This window comes from Corvus brachyrhynchos, unplaced genomic scaffold, assembly GCF_000691975.1.
Source record: "Corvus brachyrhynchos isolate BGI_N302 unplaced genomic scaffold, ASM69197v1 scaffold32, whole genome shotgun sequence".
NCBI lineage: Eukaryota > Metazoa > Chordata > Aves > Passeriformes > Corvidae > Corvus > Corvus brachyrhynchos.
The window spans coordinates 9,715,937-9,737,033 of NW_008237919.1; the positions used below are offsets into that span (position 1 = coordinate 9,715,937).

The following is a 21,097-nucleotide window of genomic DNA, read 5'->3' on the forward strand; positions in this document are numbered from 1 at the left end:
GGGGGGAAGAGGAGGAGGAGGATGTGAAAATCTGGACTCTAGTCCTCCCAGCCCCAGATACCGCATTGGCCTGTCCAAGAAATCCCCATCAGTATTGTTGCTGCCACCACCGCTCACGGACGTGGACAGCGGCAAAGTCACTGACCCTCCAGGCACCATTAGGAAAGCGACCAATAATCATGTTCTCAGCGGTGCTCCTGGTAGCTGTAATGTTGAATCCAGGATCTATTCATCTACTAATAGCCTTCCCCCGGGTGGAACCACCTCCTCCCTTAGACTCAACCACTCCAATCATACGGGTTCAAATCATACCTACCTGAAAAACACCTACAAGAAGAATCTCTCTGAGCCCGAGGAGGAGCTTCTCCAACAGTTCAAAAGAGAGGAGGTATCCACCACTGGAGGCTTCAGTGCACATTACCTGTCCATGTTCCTCTTAACTGCTGCATGCTTGTTCTTTCTGATACTGGGATTCACATACCTGAGAATGAGAGGTTCTGGAGTAGCTGAGGATGTGGGAGCCAACAGTAAGTATTAGGTGAAGGGTAAGAGCAGTTTCTGCAACTGGATGTAACAACTGTTAATACGCCTTTGCATTCCCAGACATCGCTTACTGAGCAGTTCTGGGTTCCACCTTAGAATAATCTCTCTTTAGACGATGGTGCCCAGAGAATTTGTCTTTCCTTATGTATGTGCTTTGCAAGCTGGTGTAATAAGCTTGCAAGACATTTGAGGATAAACTTAAATCCCAGCATTCCCTGCTATCTGCTGATACCTTGTTTTCTAGCACGTTTTCTTCCCAAAGCAGTTCTATGGATTTTGTTCAGTATAGCAGGAGTATGGTTAATAGAGATTGACGAGATAAGGCTTTATGTTAACCTCACAGGAGTAAGCATGCACGTTTAGATACCTGGGATTCATGCAGGACTAAGATTTGACCGTAGTTGTTTGGTAATAAAGCAAGTTGTTTTCATTCATATGTGTTGAGGGCTGAAAAGGATCCTAGGCTGAGATGATGTTACACACTATGACAGACTTTGGGCAGTGAATGCTTGACCTATTGTGTATTGTTTTCTAATAAATACTTTCTTCTAAATTTAGTTGAGAATAACGTTTATACATGAAACACTGCTGTGCTTTAGTCTGAATTTCAGAGCATTCATTTTTTTAAAATCTTGAATTATTTGGGAACTTCTTTTATATGTGAAAGTAACTTCTTGGAATGGATTTAAAAACTACCATTTTCTATTCATGAAGCGTACAAAAATGGAAATGTACCACCTAAGGGTGGTGATTCATGCTAATTCAATGCTTGGCTGTTCTGAAATGGACAGTGGAGACTCTAACATCAGAAAGAAAAACCATGCCATTGCTGTCTTGATTTTTCATTGCTCCTGGTGAGAAATTATGCAAAAAACTGGTTTTGGGATGTAAGAGCATTAGAAGGTTCTTGGCAACTTGCATTTTTTCTTGAAATGATTGATGGAGTGTGGGGTGTGTACATTTCTTTGTATAGAGAGTAGAGGATTTATATACTCATTTGTGGGCATGTATACAGTGCCATGTAAGGAGCGATCCGACTGTTATCTTGGGATCTGCTAGATGTCATAGGGCAGAAGTAGCAGTGTGGGCTGGCTTTTTTTCTATTCCCTTTTGAACGTTGTTCATTACATCAGGGTAGCAGAATAGTTCTTAATTCTGTTTTGCACTCTTTGGCGGAGGGGGGGGTGAGTAAAACATTTGGTGTTTAGGAAGGACAGCAGCAGCAAGGACTTGGGGATTTGCGATGGTTTCGTTGCAATGGTCCACGTGGCTCTTAAGTACTGTTCAGTCTCGTTTTTTGGGAATGCTGTGAACATGCACAGGTGGGCTATAATTAGATACAGTATAGTGTGACTGTTGAGACTGCTCATACTCTGGTTAACTTCTGTCCATAACTGCTAGAGACATGCCTACATTTTCTTATGTATGGATAAGCTGTATTATTATACTGACATGTACTATATACTTCTTTTAGTCTTGAAATATGATGATTTTAATGGGAGAAGATCTGTTGGCATACTGGGGTAAACTGCTGAATTCAGTGGTTGAGTTAAAACTGGCTTGTCATCCTGTTTGATAAAAGATGACTGTTTCAGCAATGCAGATAGCAATAGTTCTTAAAGTTCAGAGTGGATTTTTTTTTTTTATATTGAAAGAAAATTGGTTTTGAATGTGTGAACTTTCCTGTATAGAGCGTGTGGGTTGATTGTGTTGGGTATATTGCTCTTAAAAAGTTAACCCAGCTGGAACTGCTAGGAAAAATTGTTCTCTTCTTAGAGGACCTTGCTTAGGTTAGGCTGCCCAGTCAGTGCTCTGGTAGCCCAGTGTTGCTTGGTAGTTCCAGTAAACCAGTTCTTGGCGTGTTCTTGCTTTCTTTTCAGTGGAACTCTTGAAAGTGGGTTTCCTGAAGAATTGTTCTGGCAATGGCACTCATATTTCATCTGTCCTACTTCCTCACGGCCCCAGGCTTTGCTGCAACATAACAAATGGGAACAGGGGGAATGGTGTCCTTTGGAAGAAGCAAACAGCAGGTTTTTGTGGCTACCTCCTTTGATAGGGAGATGAGCAGGCCGCTTCTTTTCAGTAATGTGGGAATGAGCAGGGAATTACCTTGTCCATATGTTTAGCATGTGCTTACTAAATTCTTCTCAAATCAGCATATGGGACAAAAATATGGTGAGTCTGTAGAACAGGCGAGAACAGACAAGACAGGCTAATAAAGATTTTTACTGAAAAGGGGGAGAACCCTGTCTTCTATTACATGCTTCCTAAGCTTAAACATCATCCAAGTGTGTCCTTTGATTCTTATGCTTATATGGGTGTACTGTCTGTTTTCTTTATAGAAGCAGAACTGATTCATACTTTATTAAAAATAATAACGTATCTCAAAACCAACCATTTCATTTAGGTGGATATTGAGATTATTCTGTCTTTTAGATGGTTGTAGGTAAGATTCTGTTGGGTGAGAGTGATTGTGGAAAAAAATCAGTTATTTTAAACTTGAATCCTTGTAAAGAGTTTAGGGTTCAGAGGAGTTGCAATATATGCATCTCTGTAATTATCATGCTTACTGTGATAAAGCAATAAAGGCAGTTATTTGTATATTTGGTGACTTCTTATTTTAAATTTGCAGGGATTTATGCACAGTGAGCTTAAATGCTGGTTTTCTTAATAGTTAATTGCCTAAAATTAAATGCAATCAAAATAAAGTGATAGTATGTTTGTGACATTGAAAAATATTAATCACGAAGTATACTCAGTATCAACACTTAAGTATTTGTCAGTCTGTAATCTAAGAACAGAGGAGGTGTGTGTAATGAGAGGGAAGCTTAAAACCAGGTGTTGGAGTTGAATTTAGGCCAGGTGTAGTAATATAAATGAGAAGGGGTGAGCAGAGAATTTCAGAAGAGACTTGTCACTTAACACTGTGCCTAGTGTTCAAATGATTTCTTATTCAGAGCTCTGAAATAGCTATGAAGTGCTTTAGTTTTTCCACATGTAGTATAAAATGTTCAAAGACAAATCAGAACTGGGCTATTTCTTCTGTAGCTAAGCTATAAAGGTCACTTGAAGTAAGGTTTTTATGCATTTTGCTGTCTAAAATATAGATAAATGTCTGTGGGGTTTTTCTTAAACCCGTTGAAATAAACTGCTCTTGAAGCTCGCATAAAAGACCAACTAATGCATAAGTGCATGCTGTGCTTGCTAGCTCTGACAGTGCCGTATGTGGAAAAGATCAGTTTGGGCTTGTTGCTGGTAACCTCATTCATTTTGCTCTGGCTGTAAAGCATGTTTTATTTGCACCTGCCTTCAAAATACCATGGAATTGAATCAACTTCTTGCCAAACCAGCACAGTATTTTGTCAGGAAAATGGTATACTTTAGTCTACTTTCCTAGGGTTCTTGAACCCCTGAAGAGTTGGGTATCTCTTCCAACTTCTGTGGTTTTGTGATGTTACTCTGAGCATCTCAAGTGGGTGTTCCTGAAAGTTAATTCTAAAGTTACTTTTAATGAAAAGTTGATAACTGTACCAGATCAGTTGATGTTGTTTCAGGTCTGGTTTACTTTTCTGAAAAATGTGGGCACTAGTACAGATGCTGTTGAAGTCAGTAATCCGAAACAGGTTGTGTGTAAGTTACTTTTACCATTTCTGCTCCAGTACTTTGTTTGGGAAGCAGCTGGTGTGACAAAAGAAAAAAACAGAACAAAACCACCACAACAACAAACTAATTTTGAAACTTTCAGGTAGGTCTTGTTTAAAATCTTATTTTCTTGCTAGGAGAGGCTTTTAAAAGTGACATCTGTTGCTAGTAATTTTGGTCTTTCTATGAAGTTTGTTACAAAACAATTGCTAGGAGGATAATCCTTGCTATGTTTGCTACAACTTGTGTTTTTGAAATGTTAGTTCAGGGAGACTTAGCAGTTATGTATATTGCAAGTGTAAGCTTATGCAAATCACAATTCTAAGAGTTTCATTCAGTTCTATTGTTGTTCCTTGACTTCTAAATCTCTCAGGTGTTACAACTTCTGTGGAATTTTATGCAGGGAATTTAATTGCTAAGAAGTTAGATTTGCTGTATAAAAGACAAGATGATTACTGTTATGCTCACAGGCCTGCAAATTACTATTGAAGTGCTGTGGTATTTCACAGATAACTTACAAATTTACTTGCCTTCTAAGATCAGCTTCTCAGATGAGTCTATATTCTTGACAGTGTTGCCTTTAATGGAAGAAAATTAGTTGTGGGTAAGAAGTATTTATAGAAGAGGAGATAAAGGGAGGGAGAAAAAGTAAAAGATTTGAAGAGTTCCTGTGTTGTGTGCCTATTAACGTTGCTTGTGCTTTCAAGGGATTCCCTGACTTGTATTTGACACTGTAACATCTTCTATTGAAATACTAGCATATAGCTGTTTCACTTTCTGTATATTGCTTTAAATCCTAGTTAGCAAGTTTCTAAACTAGGTGATATAAAAGAAAGTCCTCCTATCTCTGGGAAACAGTTGTATTTCTAAATCATTTTGACATCTGTGTTTCATCTGAAAGTAGTAGGTTGCAAACTTTAGCTTGACTGCTTACCCAGCTAAGCTGGCAGGAGTTGTAGAGTTGTAGTGAACTCTGATCCCTGTCATGCTTCTAGACTTATGCTCAGAAATAGTAAGAACATTTGAACAGGCCAGAACTGCTGTTTGAGAAAGTTGTTTGGTCACTTCACAAAAAAGCTTAGGCAAGTAAATTAAGCAAGTACAGTGGGGTTTTTTTTCTTGATGAAAGTGCTATTCCAATGCTGTGGAGAATCACGGAGTGTTGTAATCCTGCGACATATATTCCTTTCACCTTTATCGTTCTTGTGAGTATTTGTATTTTCTGCTAAAATTAGTTGCCTGGTGTGATTTGTGTTAGGTTGAGGGGAATAAGTTTACTGGTTAATGGACTGTGAAATCAAGGTATATTGAAAAGATAAGACTTTTTGGGAGACTCCAGTGTTTGCTGAGAACTTCATTAGTTCTATCCTTGTCTTGACTGTTCTTGGCTCCTTCTGTTTCTCCTGGTAGGTCTAGATGTGTGGAAGAAGGTGGCAGTGCCTTTGCTGTGATTATGATAAATCAGGACATGGTGTAGCTCAGGTCTTGCTCAAAGTAACCTTGGTAGCTTCTGTCCTTTCTGATAGAGAAAAGCTTGTCAAAAGGGGCAGTGGTACTGATGGAAAGAAGCATACTGATGGGTGCAGGGGTAAATTGAAGAACCACTGCACATCTTAAAGCTGATCTCATGTAGGTTCCTTCTGTGTTAGAAGGCTTGCTTGAGCTTATGGTGTCCAGTGTTGAGTCCTGCTGTGCTGTACTTCCCACAATGTTATTTAGTGCTGTTTCTCTGTTCTGCTTGTGTTTACATTCTGCTGTGGAGTGTGAGAGTAGGTGTATGTTAACTGTGAAACAGGCAAATGTGGTGCCTGTTGGGCATAGCTTGCTGCAGGAGATGTGCAACTGTTATGGTTGGCTTTTTGCAGAGGTGAATTCTTTTTGCAGAGGAAAGGATCAAATTTTCTGTTTACTGAGGGTCATATTGTAACATCAAGGTATCTTGAGTAACGCTGCCTAATTAGAGTCTCTAATTCCTTCAGCAGCTTTAAATGACCTCTGAGTGACAGACTGAATTGATACAAAAGGCTGTTTAATGTGGGGAGAAGAGTAGGGGCTTAAAAAGAGTGATCTGACGTTGAATTAAGAGACACTACAACTTAGTAAGTAGTCTCTAAGGTCCATTGAATTTTAGTGATGCTCTGTCAGATAAGTAAGAAATGGGTCTTCATAAATGAGGGATTGTAGAACAACTTGGCTACTTTGTCTCAGAGAAGGCCGTTTACTTAAACGTAAGTTTAAAGATGGCTTGTTACAGAATAATTGTTTCATATAATACTAAGACTTCCTTCATACTGCCTTTATTTACTTTATTTGCTTAATACATGGTCACATCCCCTTAACCTTCTATTTTTTGAAAAACTACAAGAAACATTTGTACTTGGACTCCCAGTGTCTTGGGTAAATGCAGCATCAGCCTGTCCTTTCTGGTTGTTGACTGAACAAAACTTTATCACAAGAGGACTGCTGGGCACGAGGTGGATAAGTGTAATGTTTTTCCTAACACTAGATTTTAAGGCCACATCTAGACCTTAATTTTACTTTTGTCCACAGAAAAGTGTTTCTTTGGTCAGGTAAATCTCTGCGTTGGAGAAACCTCAGACTGTTCGTTAATTTTGTGACTGTTCGTTAATTTTGTAACTGTTTTTGTTAGCTTTAGGATATTTTCAATAGGCTGCATATCAAAGCCCCTTACGTTAACCATCTGTCCCCACAATACTCACCATCTCGATATGTAATTGTGCAATAAAACGTCCCACAGCACTTCATTCAATAGTACTTATCCCAGGGTTTGTTCAGGGTCATCAGCCTGCACAGTGCAAGCCCCTCATATCCCACATACCCCATATCTCACAACTTCATCAAACACATTTTTATCAGAATATGTGGATGTTGCTGGTCATAGAGAACAGAAGTCTAGCTATAGAACTAATCTATATATAGAACTAACTAATCTAGCTATTGAACTATCTACTGAAACCTGTCAGTAGATATTGAGCAATGGAACATTTACTGTCAAGGATGGGTTTCGTATCTCAGAAGGTAGATATGTGATTACTTTTTTGTTCCGGGTTTTTTGTTTTGTTTGTCTTGTTACTGTTGCCTGAAATAATGCTTGGGTTTGTTGTGAGGCGGGTTGGTGTTTGTTGGTTTTTTTAATTCCCAGTATATTTTCTGGGAAATGGTATAACGTTATCTGTTAATGAATTTCTATTCATCTCTGGCTGTATCTAAAGTTGAGTGGCTTTTGTTCTTTTGCAGGTGTCATGCCTTAGACTACCAAAGAGGATTTTGTTGAGTGACAGACTGGGTGGTGCATGTGTGACAAACGCTTGAGAGGCATTTTCACAGGCTGTGGAAATCCACAGTTCAAACCTAATTATGGGGAAACGCCAGTCTGGCAGTGTTGCTTGTACTGTTTTTCCTTGCAAATACCTTGGAAATAGTTTACTGTTGTTTTGTAAATAAGAGAAAATTATTTATGAAATTCCTTGGTGGTATCTTGCGAAGGAGAGTATCATATTAGGTTCAACCTAGTCTGTTTCTGTATTGGTGTGCCCCCAATGTATGACCCAAGAAAGTTTGGGGAGAAGAAAGGCATAGTGTATTTCAAGAAAAAGCTGAAAAGGTGTTTTTTATTTGGTTGGTTCTGGGGTTTTTTGGGGGTATGTATGTGAAAGGAATTTTATACTGTCCTAGGGAGACTTTTCCTAGCTGAGAAAATCAGAGCAGAGATGCAGATTTCCTTCTGGAGAAGGAACTAGTCTCATTATTTATTTTTGGGTTTTGTTTCTCTTATCTGTAAGCATGAGAAGTACTTACGCTTTTACATCTGCTTATGTAAAAGCAGGTGTGGATAAAAGTGTTTGTAAGTCACTATGGGAAATAGGGAATCTGAGCTGTCTGTAAAGGATATGTTCGTGCTTAGGTACTTTGTATTTTGCATATAATAATAAATGCATGTTCATTTTGATCTAAACTCAGAAAAAAACTAAGAAGGGAGTGTTGAGAACATCTAAGAGAGCTATACGGCTGTACTGTCTCTACAGTGTCCTTTGAACTAGGAGTGGAAATACCCATCTTTGGAGTACTCCTGTGAGCTGACTTACTCGCTGACTCGCTAATCCTAACCCATTCAGAATGGGCAGGTATATATGCACAGTTTGATTTGGTGATTCTAGGTATATTATGATCAATGCCTGATAAGTTTTATTTCCATCAGAGGGGGTATTCCCTTCAGAAACACTGTAGACTGTATTTATGTTGTTTACATTGAGCATGGATGTGTTGGCATACTTTATAATTGTACAATGTACAATATTTTTTAAATTATAACTTTAAACACTTTTTTTCTTTTGACCTTCAGCTAAAGGTTCTGCTTATTGAACTAGTAACAAAAATGTGCAGGTTGAGTACAAATGCACATGAAGTAGAGGGGGGAGGAAAACCATGAGATGTTAAATCCAGACTTGTTTTATTCTACTATATAGGATGCGTGGTATTAAAGCCGTTCCTTTGGAGGGAGAGCAAACTGGAGGGAACTGACATGAAAGTAGCAGCCCTGGCAAGGAGCTGTCCTGGTGATTGAGGACCTGAGGCCAAATAGGGTCTGCCTATCCTTTCTGTAAGGGAATGAGTTAGTATGTGATATCCTTTGCCATTCAGAAGAGCGGAATGTACCAAGCTGCTTCCACAAGCCTTGGTGTCAGACTAACTATATGGCCGGCTCCCTTAAGCATAAGGTACGTGGTTTGAGGAAAGAGAGTTAGGATCTTGTTCTGTAAACTTTCTTTTCATAGTTCAAGCACTGAGCTTTGTGATACCATATAGTGACCTACATAGTACGGAGTTCTCGTGTACCAAAGGTGTGGTATGGTTCTGTTGTTCCTAGTGTTTGATATCTTGGTAAGAGTCACTTGTACTTCCTTTCTGTCTTCTTTTTTTCCTGTTTCTGCATGGCAGGTGAGTTTCTTGCCAAGAAAGGTTTTGGTTTTTCTTGGGTTTTTTCTCTAGATCCACCAGGGTCAGAAGTGCACACAGTACTGCTAGAAGATTCATCACCTTAATCCACAAACTGATAGTGTAACCTTTTAACTAATAGGTGTAGCCTATTTAATTAATAAACAATTATGATAACATTAGTTCAAGTTCAGTCTTAGTTCAAGCAGACTCTTCAGCTGAGTAAAGGATAATGGTGTGTTAGTCCAGTTGTTCTCTTCAGATAGTTTTTGTTTGAACCAGGTAGATGAATCAAACAAATCATCAAACAAATGCATTTGCTATGGTAGACAGCCTGGAAGGTTAGCCAGTTCTTCAGAGTCTTAGTCCAGTGAAGTAAAAATGGAAGTAACTCAATATTGCCTGCTGTTATGCATGTCCAGTCAAGTGGTGGTATGTTGTGTATTACTGCTGAGCTTATCCTGATTTTGAGCTCTGCAAACTTTTACAGTACGTTGTGAGCAGTTTTCCTTCTTCTCTTTAACTAATATGGATACTTGTGGTAAACTGACTGCTGCTTCCTCAGTGGAAGCTCATCTTTGTCATGCCAAGAGACCTGCTAGCAACTACCTCTGTATGTCCTGCACAGAGCACCTATTTTCAGAGTTCTACTGTTGTTTTTAGGCTTTGTAAATATCATGTTGTTCAGCAGTGCTGCTGCTCTTAGTGCAGCAAGCACTGATAGACTAATGTGTGCTGAATGGTTAAGATGACAGAGGCACAGCAGAACCCCAGTTTTGAAAATGAAAATGTCCTATTTCGTATCTTGACTTTGGGCTTATGATCGATAGCCTTTCAAGAGTTTTCTTGTCAGTGTTCTCCCTTCAAGTGTTACCTTTGGATATTGTAAACTGTTCATACTATTACTAATACTTTGTAACTGAAGTCTGTCTGGAAGAAGAGGTTATGACTGGGTGTTTTTATGTTGGAGACTCTTCAAGACAGAAATCCTTACTGCTTGTACGAGATCACAGGATCTTTTTATCAAGACTGGGCCCCTTGGCAGAGTGACGATTCAGTATTTAATTGCAGCTTCCCATTGATTTTTAAACCTGTATTTCAATAACACTTGCTTTATTAGCTTGCTTTCCATCTTGAACTTTGGAGTTTGAGGAAAGCAGAACACTTCCTAGTTAAACATAAAACATGTTGTGTTGCCATGCTTTCAAGGTGGAGTTTCCCCTTTTTTAAAATTTGTGTTCATTTGTTGAAGTGGTGGGTATTTTTTGACCTTTTAAAATGTAAGGAGCTAAAATACTTGGGAGGGGTGCAGAAGAAGGCAGAAGAGCTATTTCGGAAGCCTATTCTGATACTCTACCCATTGTAAAATGCTGGTATGTGTCTGAAGTCTAATGTTTCTCCTGGTAATGTTTTGCAACTGCTTGTAAGAGCAGTTTTAGTGTGGTGGGTTTTTTATTTCCTTTGTATACACACTAGCCTGTAATGAATACTGTGTGTATGTGTGTGCAAGGAATGTGATTTTAATCTAATTTTTACAATGCATGGCAAGTGCACTTTTGATCCATTCTCCCTAATTGAACAGAGACAGCTGTTTCTTCTGTATTTTGCAATATAGTGCAAAAGAGCACATGTGCAAGTTATGTTACTATAAAATATTTCCTTGAATAATCTTAAGAACTGACAGCTTTTATAATTTCTAGGTTTTTGATCAGTAATACAAGTACCAGAATGAAAATAATGTTATTATTCAAATGAAACTGAATAATCTGATGAGAAGCTTTCCCAATACATTTGTCTCTTCTTAAATATGGATGAAATTGGCATGATTCACGGGAGCATCTTTCAACATTCAGATCTATTCTAACCAGTGTTTAAATAGGCAGGAGTAGATTGGAACCTTTGATACAGCTAAACAAAGGAGAGGGTTATTTTGTTGTGATTTGTTGGGCTTTTTTTTTTTTTTTTAAAAAGCAGTGAAAAACTCCAAAGAGAAATTCTGGTATATCATACCCTTTTACCTAAAATAATGAAGACTTTTATTTTCAGGGCTGATAGAAAATGCGTTTGAAGTGTATATCACAAATATGATTATTTTACTTCTTTTGGAGGAGGGCTTTGTCAAAAAAAGTAACCAACGTGAAGTTGTTGGTTATGTTGTCAATCGTTATATCACTTACAGAATGAATTAAAATTACATCGGGGAAAAAATTATCAATAAAAGTGCTTTAAACTGTACCAGTTGAAAAAGTGACTAGATATTAAGGAAAGATTCAGCGGTTTGTAGAATTCACTAATCCTTGTGGCACATTATGCTGCTCTTCAAAATGTACAGGGCCAAGGACTATTCCGACTATAATGGGGTACTCATTTCAAAAGACAAAAACCATTTCCAAAGCACACAAAGGTGATCTGTAATGAAGGAATTGCTGTATGATTTGGTGTCTTAGTATAAAAGCAGAGAGATTTAACCTACTGGTTGGAAGTGGTTTCTACCTGAATTGGAGCAATATGGAGATGGAAGATCATGCAAAACTGCTTGTCTGTTTTGAGCATTAAATAATTGCAGAGAGGAAAATAAAGGCAGGATTATTTTATTTAAGAAGTTTGAAATATGGAGCTCTGGAATAACATTTCCTGCAATAACTTGTTCGCTGTTTTTCTGGCATTTTAAGTTTTAGGAGTTCTGAGAGGCAATGTTTTGGAATTACTCTTTACAGATACATGGTGTGTCACTGGGTGAAGTCAGACCTTGATCCCAGACTTAGAAAAAGTTACAGATCTGTTAGCTGACGTTGAAAATACTTGGGTTGTAAAATTATTGAAAATTTGTTTCTGAGGTCATGCAGAAAAGGGCTGGGCTAAAGGCCCATTTCTGATAGCAGTGCTTCTAATATTGTGTGGTAGCAGCACATTATCCAGCTAATGTATTTGTTTTAAGAAGAAAAAGAATCTAATAGAAAGCATTAGGTTATCTGCTTACTGAACACACCTTTGCAAGGCAGATTTTGGAAATATTACTACTTCTGTTTTGGGGTTAGTCTGCTTGTGGCATGGTGGATGAGGAGGAGAAAAGTACTTTGCAGGGAGGAACATTCTTGCTTCTGCAGAAGCTGCTAACTTGGAAGTGTATGTTGTAGTGCGAAGTCTCTGAATGCTTTGGGTGAATGGTACTTGATGCTTTGTGTCATCACAAACAAGGTGCTGATGGGTTAATTGGGGTCATTCTCGTTTCTGCAGCTGCAGCTTTACAGCTCCTTAAAGTTGCGTTGGAATTTTGCTTTTTCATCTATAACATCAAATTATCTGTACATTCAGAAATAGATTATGGCATTACAATGGTTCTGTTAAAAATGTTTCCTTAAAAATGTTAAGAGGAACATAGAGCTGCCGGAAGGTTCAGAGGTGGCTTTTATAGTACGGAGAAAGAGGACTCAAATTTGGAAGACTAATGAATGAAGTGAAGGCATGAATATTATGGAAGGGCTGAATAGTCTTTTTACTCCCTCTCTCCTCTGATACAAGGATACATGTTTTACCTTTGTAGTATAAGTAGATGATAATTTGTTCTTTGAACCCCATTAGAATGTGAGCTTGATAGAAGGACTGTTTTCAAAGCTGGCAATTGTTGCATCATAGAGGTCTCAAACCCTTTTTGAGGAGGAGCCTTGGAAGTATATGTTCAGATAAAAATCTTATATTAGTAATTAGTTCTTAATTTAATGTTTAGTTTGGTAGAATGCGAATTTACCACTCTTTCAAATATAGTTACATATTCTAAGAACTGTCAAGAAAGCTTTTGAACCAAGAATGCTGATGTAATATTTTGAAATAGCTTAGACATGTTGGAGTAGGTGAAAACTTTACATCTGTGACTGGAGCACATGGGAGGATTTGGTAAGAGCTTAGGTTCTGGACAAAAGAAAAAAAGGGTGGATTCAGAAGAGGAATTACTGAAGAAGTTAAGGAGTGGCCTTATTAACTCAAGTGAATTGAGGTTATGTGGTAAATAAGTGCAGATTGATTAACAGTTGTAATTGCATATGCAGCTGATAAATTGCAGCAGTTGCATTTAGCATACTTGCCTCTTAAGGCATCAGTCATCCTAAACTAAATAGTATCATACATAAAATGTACTTCAGTTATTGGTTAACTTGCCCTAAAATCACTAACTTCAGAGGGATTTAATGGAAATCCTATAGTGTGAGTTAAAATAAGGAATTACAAAGATTGTTAAATTTTTGTGATAAGTAATTTTGAAGAGGTGGTCAATATTCTTGGTCACGGTAACCAGTATGTATTTGTGAAGGAGAGGCAAACATTGACACATCATCTGGCTTGCTTCATAAATTCAAGGTGTTAATATTTATGTAAATATGAAGTTGCCCAAATGCGAGATTGATTTTACACTGGGATTGTGATGCTGGAAAAGTCTAACCACCACCATGGCCTCCACTTAATTGCTGGACTGCCCTAGCATATCTAGAGTTTCAGGTGACAGTTCGCAGTTTGCATCTTTGCAGGCACGGAAATGTTGCATATGTGTTTGTTTCATGACTTTCATCAGTGCTAAAATATGTTAGTCATGACATAAAATATGAAATCTATGCACTCTTCTGTCTCGTGTTTGCACCCCCTTTCCAATCAAAGACCACTACTGAATCAAGATTTCATGTATGCTTAATGAGATTGACCTTGGAGTCCATAATTATCCTTGTCTGGATAACTTAACGATCAACCTGGTGTTTCTCATCCTATTTTAGGCTATTGAGATTGAAAGTTTAGTGTACTGGGCATGTTTTATTGAGTTAATGAATGAAATACATAAGACTTTTTAAAGTTGGTAGCTTGATAATCCAGTAGGCAACATCTGCAAATTTGGACCTATAGAGTGAAATCAAGAAGTGCTGTAGGGCTTGGTTTGCAAGAGTCTTCAACATCTGCTTCTATGAACTTTAGTTAATCTTACATCTGAATCAAGTATTTGGATGTATGTGAAAACCAGTCCTTGGGTGGTTTTGGTTTGGTTAGGGTTTTTTTTTCCATATACTGTATCAGAAGAAGCTGAAGGGCTTATTGGGTAGGTAACATGCTTAATTCTTTTCTGAGCTCAGGCACATGGATAAACTTGTTTGCAAAGTTACAGAGATTCAAGCTGTCTTCATTCCGAAAGCATTTTCACTGTCCTGCTGCTTTATACATCATTTGTTGGTTGTAACCATAGGAATGTGAACCTTACCATTGCTACATGTAGGAGCAAAAAAATGGTAATCTTCCTACTTCAAACTTCCTTTCAAAACTAAGGTGAAGCAGATGAACATTTGCTGACAAGAATGCTACTGAAGTTCATGCGGTTAAAAAAAATCACATTCTTTTACAAATAATTAATTTTTTTCTTACAAAATAATTTTTGTTGTTGTTTCTTATCCCTATTCACTTACACTTGACTAAGGTTGGAGACCCTGTTTTATAAGTTGGTCCTTAGTTTCTTTTGTATCCTCCATTTCTCCTAAATGAGAAATCTTGCCATGAATTTGATCTAATATGTCAACCTTTATATTTCTCTTATATTTTCCATTTATAACTAAATTAACTGATCCGTTTAAGCATGGTTGTGTTTCAGAAATCAAGATATTGTCCATCAGTCTACTCTTGGATGGGCAGCTCTTGATGTGTTGTGGATACCTATATGCATGGGAGTGCATGAGCCCTCAGTGTGTCGTCTCACTCTTGTTAAAAGAAAATGCTGAGTTGTAGAGCTTTGTTGTATGTATTAGTGGTTAGTAAAAAAGTGATTTTCCTTTTTTAAGCTGTCCGCTAAAATGTAAAACCTTCAAATTATTTCAATGCAATTGAGTTATTAAGAGTTCGGCAAATAGCTGTGAAATTTGTTGACATATAAAATTCTGCTTTAACCTAAATGCTACTGTACTGCATTAATAAATGCAGAGTTAGGGCAAAGGTTAATAGATGTCTCTTTGTTATTTGTCTTATTATGGACCTTGTTTTTATCTAACTATTACAGTGTTGTCATAAAGCTGCAATGTTGGTATACTTTTTTAGTATTTGCAGAACCTGGAGTGAATTAAATTTTTTTTTTTTTTTTTTTTGACAGTCAAGGATCCCTTTAGTGAAGAACTCCAAAAAATACAAGTAAGTAAAAGCACTTAACATTGAGATTTTAATCTGTCACATGATTGTATAAAAACAATCTAGATGTGTTCAGAAGGATGTAGTTTTAGTATAATTGGCAGGAAGTAAATGCACTTCTTGTAACTGATGTTTTAATTTTTTTTTTCATCTTGGGCAATATAAATAGGATTACAAGATTTGGCTGAGGCATGTTGGTTTCTTCATACACAATGAAAATAGTATATCATTTGTGTTGTAAAAAGAAAAAAAGTGTTGTAAATTTTGAGACTAAGTTTAGCAGTTTTTTACTTACTGTTACCATTTGACTTCTCAACCTTGAAAGCACAGCTGGTAAGAGATGATTGACGTGAAACCCCAGGATCTTATTTAGTGCTATAAAAGAGCAAGGGTTAAAGTCCTTCAAAATGGATTTAAAAATATGTCTTTTTTGCTTTGATTCCATTTTGTTACTTATTCCTATATTCACTTTTTGGTCTGAAATATCAGGCTAACCATTTTTGAGATGTCACCATTGAAGCTGTCTGTGTTATTCTTAGTTGTGCAGCATGCATTCAGGTTGTTCTCTCTTCTGACTTGAATTGTAAACATAGTGATCTGCTTTTGCTAGGCATATATAAGCAAGTATTGCAAGATAATTGTGGAGGATTTGGGGGTGGCAATTTTTGGTTTGCTGTTTGGGATTTGGTTTTTTTGTTTGGTGGATTGGTGGTTTTTTGTGTCTAGGATTGAACTCTCGAAAAGTGAATAATTGCGTATTAAGCAGATGGCCTTGGCTAGAAAATGTTTCTGAATGTCTTGAACAAATTAAATTTCTTGAGGTAAATTCTGGGGATTCTTTCAAAATGACTTCACTAGTGCAGAGGGAATGCAATTTGTGCACTCTCAGCCTGAGAACCTATTCTGTATGTTACTTTCTCCTGTTTCTACTACACTGTTCCATAGTAATACTGTTGCATGCTTGATTGTTTGTTAGCTACAAAGATTATACTGTTCAGTTCCTTTTTTAATGTGATCCAACTGTTAACTAGAAAAAAAAAATGGTCACAGTAATATTTCACACATTCATCTAAGTGTAGCTATTAGTGTAGTCTAATACGCAGTGAAGTCTACTGGCAAATAAGAGGAACTTGAAGTGCTGCTGGTGGTGTGTGTGTGTGTGCTGGAGGACTGATTTTTCTCTTCTGCCATTCACAGTATTTTCCAGCCAGGAAATGAGTTAATAAGATTGTTTAGCTTTCTGAGGAGTATCAGCTACATCAACTTAATCTCAGCAATGGTTTTGTAGTACCAAAATAGGGAGAGGTGATGCTGGTGATTATTGGTATTGCTGATGGGAAATAATTTGTCCATTGTTTGATCAATGAAATTGGTAGCAATTTTACAGAAAAGACTTGGACTATTCACATTTTAAAATTATGTCAATAGTCCTGGTGCATCAAGGAATTATGCTTAATATAGTTAGTTGTTTTTCAAAATGCCCATAATCAGCATGTGCACGAACTGGAAAATTTTTTTTTTGGCGTATTTTTTTGAATGAAGGCTCTAGTCTTAGCCATTTGATAAAACTTTAACATTTCAGAATACCCTTTAGTGTATGGAATTGTATGTGTATGGAATTGCATGTTGTCTTTATATTTTGAGTAATTCCTTCTACTATAAAATGGTCCTGGATATATTTAAAGAAAATTGCTCGATATCTTGATAAGTTTAACTCCTCTGTAAGTGGCAATTATATTCATGCTTGTTTTGGGAATTAGGCCTTTTTGTATTATGGCGGATGTAGGAAGTATCAACAAGATAGTCCACAGCTTTCTGGTATGCTTTGTTTTGGCTTTTTGTTTGGTGGGAGTGGTTTGTTTGTTTGTTTCTTAAATTAAATTACTGTAGTTTGAAGGTAGACAACAAAAACCTTCCTTTCCTCTGAATTTTATGCTGGAATGTGACCAAATGGCACTTTAGCATGGCTTGTATGAAATGTCACTGCACATTTATAAAAAATAAAACTTATTTTTACCTAGTAGCTATCAAAAACCACCGCAAACAAAAGACTCTTCTTCTGAGTCATTTCACTAATCTCTCTGTAGTATCAAAATACTACTGAGAGTCATACTACTGAGAGTCTGTTGGTTTTTACTGGCAGATCTGTCAGAGTCCAAGTTGCAATCTAGTTTAGCTTCAATCAAGATATGAAAACTCAATGGAGTGAATACTTGGATTCAAAATCTATTGCCTGCATCATTATTGATGTGTGAGACATTACAGCTTTCTACCTGTATATGTAAACCCTGTTTTTTTCCTCATGGTATATGAAGATTTTGAGGATAAATGGAAAAAATACATCTGTACTAGTGCTTGTTTTAATATAAATATGTTTTTCTCATTCTAGGAAGGTGAAATAAGTCTCATGATGAAGAGCTTGTATGCACTTCATGATAAATTGGCACAAGTAGCAGGTAACACTTAAAAAATATTTTGATGTAGTGTTATGGCAACAGCTACAAAAAAAGTCCATGCTCAGATAGTGATTTGCAACAACTGGGTCCCTGATAGCCATTTAGAGTTCCATTTTGGGAAACTCAAAATCCTGTTTCTGGTTCACTTACACTGTCTTTTTCCACCAGTGTAGCACCTTTTGTTGCAATATTTATTAATGGGATAGGCTCTTGAATATTGTGATCCTGTGTGTTTTTTGATCCAGTGTCTTAATGCTTTATTAATCTGATTTTGTTAAAAGGCTTAAATTAAATTTGCTATATATGAAGAGGACTATGTGTATTTTTTAAAGGTCATTAATTCACTATGGTGAAAACCAAAATATTTTGCAAGTGATAAGATGGTTACTAATAAAGTAAACAGTAGTGGTTGAACAAGATTGCCTTGTTAGACAAAATGGTCCAGCTTAAGCATATGAGTTAGATAGTAATGAAAAGTGCTGCTTATAGTAATGTGTCAGAGTTGGTGTTTAGGGCTAGTATTATTGAATATTCAAAGTAAAAAATAGGGTGGTTTTATCTAGAGTCGTAATGAATGCAGCTTTAAACTGCACACGTACTTACGCATCACAGGAAATGGTGAAGTTAAGACTGTGATTATGTCTTTGGCATCTGGTGAATGAGAGTTACAGCTGAGTCTGTGTCATGGCTATTAAGCTGTTTTTATCATCCTTGCGTATTTCACCCATAATGTGTTTAGGAGGTCTTACTGGTCTTTGTGCCAACTATTTGTTTTGCATCAGCAAGTTTTACGAAGAAGGCTATTCCATTATTATGTCAAACATGAAAAAATGTGGAAACAACTCTGTGTCAGATACGAAGCTGACAACGTAACATGTCAAGTCTGTATAGGAAATGTGTGAGAAATTTGAGTAGCTCTGTAACACTCTTTAAATTGCAACAGTAACCTATCTTCCTGCAGAAACATTTTGTTTCCACTGTATTTACAGTGTCTGCAGTGAATAAAATAGGTGTTTGGACAAACCCCACACATTTTGGTTTGTTTGCATTGGCGAATCACAGAATGGGCAAGGTTGGAAGGGGCCGCAGTGGGTCATCTGGCCCAACCTCCATGCTCAAACAGGGTAATCCCACAGCATATTGCACAGGATTGCATTCAGACAGTTCTTGAGTATCTCCAGTGAGGGAGATTCCACAAGCTCTCTGGACAATCTGTTCCAGTGCATGGTCACCCACACAGTAAAGAAGTTCTTCCTCGTGTTCAGGTGGAACTTCTATGTGTCAGTCTCTGACCATTGCCTCTTGTCCTGTTGCTGGGTACCACCAAGAAGAGCCCAGCTCCATCATCTTGACATCCTCCCTTCAGATAATTACAGACATTGATGAGGTCCCTTCTCAGTTGTCTCTTCTTGTGGCCAAACAGGTCCAGCTCCCTCAGTCTTTCCTCATAAGAGAGATGCTCCAGTTTCTTAATCGTCTTTGTCTTCTGACATAGACCATGCTATAGCTGAGCACTCAAGGTGATTGTTGCTTTTCATTGCTTAGATCATTGTCACGCTGCTTCCCTCTGTCTTTTGAAGACTGTAACAGTTTGCTGTTTGTTCAGTGTGTCATCTGGCCCTCCAGGGGCCATACAGTAAACAATGTATTTGCATGGATGAAAAGGTTTGCACCTAATTTCTACATCCGTGAAAGAAAGGGGGTTTTCTTTATTAGCTGGGGCTTACTTCAGTGCGCATAGATGTATACAAATATTTACCTGTCTGCCTTATGAGAAAGAATTTATATGCTCCAGGATAGCTGCTTGCTTCACCAGGTCTCAAAGATGTATTAGTCTATTAGTCTATTTCTGGCCAGGAGGATCTTCAAAAGCTTCCTTTCAAAAAATATAACTATCCCTTCTGGTGAGGTGGTACTCCAGACTGGAGCTGTATTGTGAGATTACCTGGTTGCTCAGCAAAGTAGCTTTCATACAGTCTGAAGAAGGACCTAATCTTTATTTAGACAGAAATTTTCCGCAATGCCAAGTTTTTTAAGGTATGAGAGGAAGACGTCTGCCATCCATTTTTGAATACCAAATGGATGTAGGCCTGGAGCAGTATCTGGAAGCAGTTTAAAAGGCATAAAACAGAGAACGCTGCAAGGGAGATGCAGGATTTAAGAGTGTTGATCTTGTGCACAGTGCACCACTTCAAAAGAGAAGTTAAGGAATATAGTTTTACTCAGAGTGGTGCTTTTCAGGTCTCTCTGTCACATACTTGGAAAAGTTTCTCTCATTTCATACTTGGCTATGAATCATTTGTTCATGTTATAACTATTAATATTAAAAAGGCAGGCTGGAAACTTGAAGTAGTCTGTTCTGTTAAGCTTTATTCAACATCTTGACTGCCATAAAGATGGTCCCCTCAAAATTTGGTTTCTAGCTCTGTTTAATAAAACAGACATTATATTTTCTGATACAGTTTCTTGCCTTATCAACTTCAAATGGAGAGCAAGTGATGGGGCTTTTATTTTAGAAGGTAGAACATGAGGTTTTTTGAAGGAAGAAAATGTCAGAGTAACAGTTTATTAATTTTGACTTAATATACCATGTTCCAACTGTAGATACCTATTCTGGACTGTGGTGCTGTGATACGATGTCAAATTATTTAAATATCCTGTATAAAATCAGGTTGCTTTTAATGCATCACTGTTCTCAGAATTATTAGTCTGCCAAACCTACAGTGAGTAATGTCTGCCTTACAGGAAACGCAGAACTGGATGAGCAGATAATGCTTCTCCCTTGAGTTGAAGCTTGTGTGTCTGTGTTCTTGTCTTGAATGGTTTAGCCATTCTTCAAAACAGCAACTTTTTCTAGACAGTATATATTTCAGAACACTTTCTGCTAAACCAAAATATCTGCTTTTTAAAATTAGAGTTATTTCAGCGTATGTTAATTACTGGATATCTTGGTCTTTCATGGAGAGACTTCAATAGATCACATCCATTTTCAGCCAGACTTGCAAAGTGAATAAATCTAACCACTGTATTCACAAGAAGCAACCAGCTACCCATGGACATGACTCTTTCTTATAGATAAAGGGTTTTTTTAGTTAACAGTTTCTTTTGCTTGGCATTTTTCAGTGTGACGGTCTATCAGATTTAGACAGTTTCCTTCTTTTCACAGGTCCTTGAGATGCAGGGGTGAATTAGGCTTTTATATGTAATAAGGCTTACTGATAAATCCATGGCTGGAAGAAAATCCTGGCAAAATACCTAATGTTACTTAATATGAATTTCAAGTGGCAGCTACTGTATCTGATGGCTGTCACAGGCTCTCTGTTCTGTCACTCTCCTTAATCTTTGGTTTTTCA

General features: G+C 37.4%; 1 protein-coding gene across 1 annotated transcript in view; it reads left to right on the top strand.

Moving 5' to 3' along the window:
• Window positions 1–4: 4 nt before the first annotated feature.
• Window positions 5–21,097, top strand: part of LEMD3 (LEM domain containing 3) — a gene marked incomplete at its 5' end in the record, with an annotated part of 40,696 nt that continues 19,603 nt past the window's right edge. Inside the window, 3 exons of the mRNA XM_017733091.1 lie at window positions 5–527; window positions 15,254–15,291; window positions 17,678–17,744. Of these exons, the coding sequence (XP_017588580.1) occupies window positions 5–527; window positions 15,254–15,291; window positions 17,678–17,744 (628 nt within the window). The remainder of the gene's footprint in view (window positions 528–15,253; window positions 15,292–17,677; window positions 17,745–21,097) is intronic.